Genomic DNA, 6,112 nt, shown 5'->3' with positions numbered 1-6,112 from the left:
TGGAGCTCACACGCCGCAACTGCGCCCGTCGGAGGAAAAGTACGTCATCGGCATCACTCCCCCGCCCTCATGGGCGACCGCGTTCCGGCGGGAGAGGAAGAGGCCGGCAGGACCAACTGGAAACGGCGGCCGTGGTGACGTAGCGGGAGAGGGGTGCGCGCCTGGAACCAAGAAGGGAAGTGACGTTAAAAGAGCGGGGCCGTCACCAGCATCAACCAGTGGAGGAGTGTTGACAACGGTGCGGCGCGGATCAGGTGAGCCTGGCCTGGCCCGGCCCGGCCCGGCCCGGCCCGTTTTCCCCCCCCACCCAGTATCGGTTGCTCCCTGAAGAGAGTTGAGGGCAATTGAGGTGCTGCCCCTGGGACCTGGGAATCGCAAGGAAGTGGGGCTAATTTGTGGCATGCTTGCCACAATGTTGCCCCCCCCCCCCCCACGCACTAACTCCCCCGTGCACTAGGCCGTTCTTCCATTCCTCATCAATCAAACACTTAGATTTATCTTCTCCAAGAACAGAGTCCTGAACTCTGATCTGGTTTTGACTTAACTGGAGTTTGAGCTAGGCAACAGTTATAGGGATTTGAATTGGCTCCGAGTATGTGATAAGTGACATTCCTTTTACAGCAAATTAGCTGAAGAAGGATTTTTCCCAAGTATGAAATACCATGTTGCCCATAACAACTCTACTGGATCCTTTACTCCGGAAGGTGCTGAATGCTTGAAAATTAATGTCCTTCCTGGGGTGGGCTTGTATTAATGCAAGCCTTGGTAATAAAAAGCTAACAATTTGTTTTGAAGATGGGACCTTCTTATCTGTTGCACAGCCCAGTGTACAGCACGTTTAACCAGTATGTCTGCATCTTGGATTTCTTTTTTTGGAAAGATACTATATACATTTCTGTGCCTCTTAAATGCATGCAAATAGCTTGTTCATGTGACATTCATTGATTTTTTTTAGGGATGGGGACGATTATTAGGGCAGAGGTTCCTGGGTTGCAGGGGGTTGGCTGCCGGATTGTGGTACTGGGCTGCGAAGGGTTGGTTGCTGGGTTGTGGCACAAGCCCCCCGCTTGGACCCCCATCTGTCCACCCAGGTCAGTGGCTTCTGGGGTTAAAGCTGGGTGGTGGGGCAGCCCTGGGAGGGAGGCAGCTGGCTCTGACTCCCATCTCGTTCCTACTGGTCCATGGCATAAAAAAAGGTTGGGAACCACTGGATTAGGGGAATGAGGATCATACCAAATCAGGAAAAACAGCTGAAGCTTCTGAGAGCAAAGAGGGATTGTTAGTCGTAGTCATGTTGGTCTAAGGACATAGGCAGGCAGGGTTCTTTGGGTAGGTGTGATATCTTTTAGTAGACTAACTAAAGAGTCACACCTACAGGCTGGGGAACTCCCTTCTCACCAGTGTTGAGACAGAAGAGGGTCTTGGAGCACTCTTTGCTGCCACAATGAACATGGCCCGACAAAGTGGGGACGCGGTCAGGAAGGCCAACCATACCTTGTTGTGCATCCACAGATGCATCTCAAGCAGGTCCGAGGAGGTGATCCTCTTCCTCTATGCAACACTGGTCAGGCCGCAGCTGGAGTACTGTGTCCAGTTCTGGGCGCTGCACTTCAGGAGGGATACGGCCAATATGGAGAGGGTCCAGAGGAGGGCCACCCGCATGATCAGGGGTCAGCAGGGCAGGCCCTATAAGGAGAGGCTGAGGGACCTGAACCTGTTCAGCCTCCAAAAGAGGAGGCTGAGAGGGGATCTAGTGGCAGTCTACAATCTAGCCAAGGGGGACCAGCAGGCATTGGGAGAGTCCCTGTTCCCCCGAGCAATTCTGGGAGTTACAAGAAACAACGGACACAAGCTACCGAGGGTAGTTTCAGGCTAGACATTAGGAGGCGCTATTTCATTGTCAGGGCAGCTAGGACCTGGAACCAACTTCCAAAAGAAGTGGTGCTGGCTCCTACCCTGGGGATCTTTAAAAGGAGGCTGGAGGAACATCTGCCCGGGGTCGTTTGACCTCAGTACTCTTTCCTGCCATGGCAGGGGGTCGGACTAGATGATCTCCTCAGGTCCCTTCCGACCCTACCAACTATGAAACTGAGTTCAGATCTAGTCTCCTCAATAGATAGGACTACATCTATCTCAGGACTGCACAATCAGGGTCAGAGTCCCGTGTGGCTGATGTGGGATATATCTCCGTCACTGAGTAATAAACCTATTGGATCCTTTCCAGACGGGCAGACCAGCCTTACTGAAAGTATAGGGTGTTTCAGGACTACAGTAACAGATTAGAGTTGTCAAAGCACACATTTTCAGTGCTTTTTCTAACTATTTCACATAGTAGTTGGGAGCTGCTGAGTAGTAGCAAAAAGCAAAGTCATTTGTGCCTTGTTAGCAAGATTACGGCCTTAATTCTTTGTACCAGCCCGCTACCTTAGAAACAGAAGGATCTAACCTTGAATCCTTAGTTGGGATTGGCTTCAATAGGAATTGGGTTTTTTTTAATGGAGATTGAGTTGACTCTGTGTAGATTTTAGAATTTGGCCCAAAGTTTTTTACCTAGTTTTGCAGGTTCTTTATTATGGGGAGGGTTGTTTTTTTGCGGGGGAAGGTGGCAGAGGGATTACTGAAATAGTTGCAGGTAGGTTAAAATATGTATTACTAATACATTTCTTCAATCTTATTGCAAGATGATGACATTGTATACAAACCTAAATTTTTTTGTGTTCAATTGTAGGTTGTTCTAAAACCCAGACCTCTTCAAAGAGAGCTTGGCTGATTCATTTGTATTTTCATTGGGAAGCCACTGTCAACTGGACATCATGAAGAAACATTTTACATAACTTAGATTGGAAATCATGGCATCTTCAGCAAGCCTAGATGTTGGGGCCCAGTTAATTGTGGATGAGTGTACCAACAGCTACAGTCTGTCGCATATGCCAGACATTAAAGTAGAGCACCAACTTGACTCTAACCCAGAGGAAGGCCCAGCTCAGGGCGTTGCCATGGGAATGAAATTTATTTTGCCCAATAGATTTGATATGAACGTCTGCTCTCGATTTGTGAAGTCTTTGAACGAAGAAGATAGTAAAAATATTCAAGACCAGGTTAACTCTGACCTCGAAGTGGCTTCTGTCTTATTCAAAGGTTGAATGAAGTTTATGGTACAAGTTGCTGTGCTTGGACAACAAATGCTCCCCCTTTCAGATTTGTTCTTTTCAGTATTTTCTTCACTTATCCCCAAGACTGTAGATCATGTAATTTTTGTTTCCTGTGATTCCAGTTGTTTTAAAATTTAAAAACCAAGGTTTAGGGGGGTGATACTATTGTTTTCCATTTGAAAGGAGAAAAATATAAATAGTTTCCATTCATGTATTCCCAAATCTCCCATTAATTACAGCAAACATATTGGGTGCATAATGCAGGCTCTATCCCACAATGAAAGCTGACTTGTAAAAATACTTTCCGTCATCTTTCTATATTTTATCAGTAATACTGTCAGCAATTATGTTTTATAACTTATTTCCGTAGCATTTTTCTTACATCTTTAACTATGTTTTATTAATGAAAAAATAATTTATCTCTTGAGTTTGCCCCCCACAGCTATTAGAAATTTTAAAGTAATTTTTAAAGAGTGAAAGTAGTAGGGCAAAGAATGGTCCTAAATAAAGGTACTGAACCTCTCATATTTTTGGAGAAAATAAAATACTTGTTTTTGCTAGCTTAGTCTCAAACTGTGCAGCATGGTCTACCTAGCCCTAAGGGGACCCATGTGTCCCTGCAGCACATGAGATCAATATCCATTTTAATGTCTGGGCTTTAAGTGTTTTTTTTTTCCCCTTCACTAATACTGATAATACAATAACATAGCTTATATAATTGATAATGGCCCCTTTAATCTTATTTATCAATTTGACACTGTTATTCTGCACATTGCTATGATTGCTTCACTGGGTCACTTTCACCTATTTCTAGAAGTGAGTATGGTTCATAGCCTCTGAGTTGTTCCCTGTAGGCAAACTTTCACACAGATGTACAATACCATTGAAGATGGCAAAAACTTATGCAGGTTTGGCTGCCCACATGAACAAATTGCAGAAATTGGAACTTATTTCTGTTTCCTCTTTATAGCTTCACCTGTAAACTTACTTCTCACTGTTTAAAAATATTTTGAAGTGTCAGTGATTGATCTTGTCATGGTTCTGAGTCAATCAGTTTTTTAATGAATACAAGCTTAGACCTCTTACAACAGGGGTGGACAAAAATATGGCCTGCAGGTCAGATGCGACCCTCCAGGCCATTCTATCCGGCCCATGAGGCCCCTAAAAAATTTAGAAAATTAATATTTATCTGCCCTGGCTGCCTGTCATGCAGCCTTCAATGGCTTGCCAAAACTCAGTAAGCGGCCCTCTGCCCAAAATAATTGCCCGCCCCTGTCGTACAGCTTTCTCTTTACTTTAACTCGTATTATTTGGCTGCAGTTCAGCCAACAGCTTAAGGCATTTAGCTGCAGCTATTTGACAAGCAAATTATAATTTTGTTTTAACTACTTTTACCCCATGGTCAAACTTTCTTTAATCAGTTCCCTTCCTGAATTTCGCGCACAGATTTCCAGCCACAGAGTTCTTTAGTGTATGAATCCAGGATTACTGCACACGTTAATTTCAAATAATTTAATTGGAAGGGCATACTAATGTCAAATTGATTTGGCCATTAATGCTTAACTTTACTGTGAGTTTCTTGCACATAAGCAGTTGGGGTTTTTTTCCATTTCCTTCAACTTGTAAGCGGTAATGCATATATCATGTACAGGGAGAACATATGCATTCTTCCATTATTGTTTACCCAGGGGAAAAGTAGGAAGGTTAGCAAAGATACTATGTAGAATGACCTTTTGAAGTCTAACTGTTGCCTAGCTGTTGTGGTATATGCAGTTTAATTTGGAAGGTCTCCATTCCTGTTAGATAAACATTCCTGAGACATTCACAATGAGGTATAATTTTGCCAAAGCAAGGGCAAAACTGCCAGCAAAGAAATATAGTACATTGTTAACTCTAGACCAGTGTTTCTCAACCTGTGGGTTGCAACCCAAAAGTGGGTGCCAAGAATATATGAAAGGATTGCAAACAAGCTTTAAAGTATATTCTCCTTGAAGGAGAAAAACATGGTAAACCATAGCTTTTCTCTTGCAGGCTATCAAGAGTTCCAGCCTGCAAGGGGCTGCTTGGGGTTCTCCATGCCCCACACCCACCCCCTGCTCCACACACTGGGCCCTTGTGGCAGCAGGTCAGAACTGAGAGGCACTGCGTTGGAACTGGCCATTGATGCTTACAAATGGGTCCTGGTACAAAAAAGGTTGAGAACCATTGCTCTAGACAATAGTTTACCTCACTTAGATGTGAGAGACAAAATGTGCATTATGGTTCATTTGTCTTTAGATGATCTAGGCTATATTCAGCATTAGGTAGCGTAACACTGATCTGAGGATGAATATGGCCTTACATTATTTCCTGCTCAGACAGTGAATACTAGAAGGGATTCACATCACAGAACATATTTAATTCATGTTTAAAATATCCCGTTACTTCAGTGCCTCCTAGGTTGCCTTAAAATCAACAGCTTTCTTTCTAGTGTTCTTACAACTACTAAAACTTTTTTTTTCTTCCTATTTGACTTAGCTGAATGCAACATCCATACTTCCCCTTCCCCGGGAATTCAAGTAAGACATGTGTACACTCCATCGACAACTAAACACTTTTCACCCATAAAACAATCAACTACCTTAACTAACAAGCATAGGGGAAATGAGGTCTCTACCACACCTCTGCTTGTAAATTGTAAGTATTCCTCTGAGGCTTAGTAAATGATTATTTTATGAATTGTAAATTAATCACTTTGTCAGATTGGTTTTGACATTTTTCATTGTGACTATTCATATATTCTTAAAACTAGAAGCATCCTGGAGTGAGCTCAATAATTTGTACTTGACCAAAGTGTATTTTCCAGAAAGGCTTCTAAGCCTTTCATTTGAAGGAGACCACAGAAGACTTTTCTCATTATTTTTAATCTCTTAAGGCAGGCATTTGATTTGAAAATAACTGTTAGGTTGTTTTTTTTCAAT

At 43.3% G+C, this 6,112-nt stretch overlaps 1 protein-coding gene across 6 annotated transcripts in view; it reads left to right on the top strand.

Moving 5' to 3' along the window:
• Window positions 1-6: 6 nt before the first annotated feature.
• The window catches only part of ANKRA2 (ankyrin repeat family A member 2), a 24,251-nt gene continuing 18,145 nt past the window's right edge, over window positions 7-6,112 (top strand). For 5 of the 6 annotated variants that reach the window (XR_003094370.1, XM_006024897.3, XM_014520523.2 and 2 more), the window contains exons 1-3: window positions 7-254; window positions 2,729-3,138; window positions 5,670-5,828. Coding sequence is in view for 5 of the 6 variants with exons in the window: in XM_006024897.3 (XP_006024959.1) it covers window positions 2,850-3,138; window positions 5,670-5,828 (448 nt within the window). In the remaining variant the exon portion in view is untranslated. The remainder of the gene's footprint in view (window positions 255-2,728; window positions 3,139-5,669; window positions 5,829-6,112) is intronic. The other variant, XM_006024898.3, reaches the window with a different exon arrangement.

Source organism: Alligator sinensis, unplaced genomic scaffold (genome assembly GCF_000455745.1).
Source record: "Alligator sinensis unplaced genomic scaffold, ASM45574v1 scaffold274_1, whole genome shotgun sequence".
Classification (NCBI taxonomy): Eukaryota; Metazoa; Chordata; order Crocodylia; family Alligatoridae; genus Alligator; species Alligator sinensis.
The sequence above is the reverse complement of the archived record's forward strand: the minus strand, read 5'-3'. Positions and strand labels throughout refer to the sequence as shown.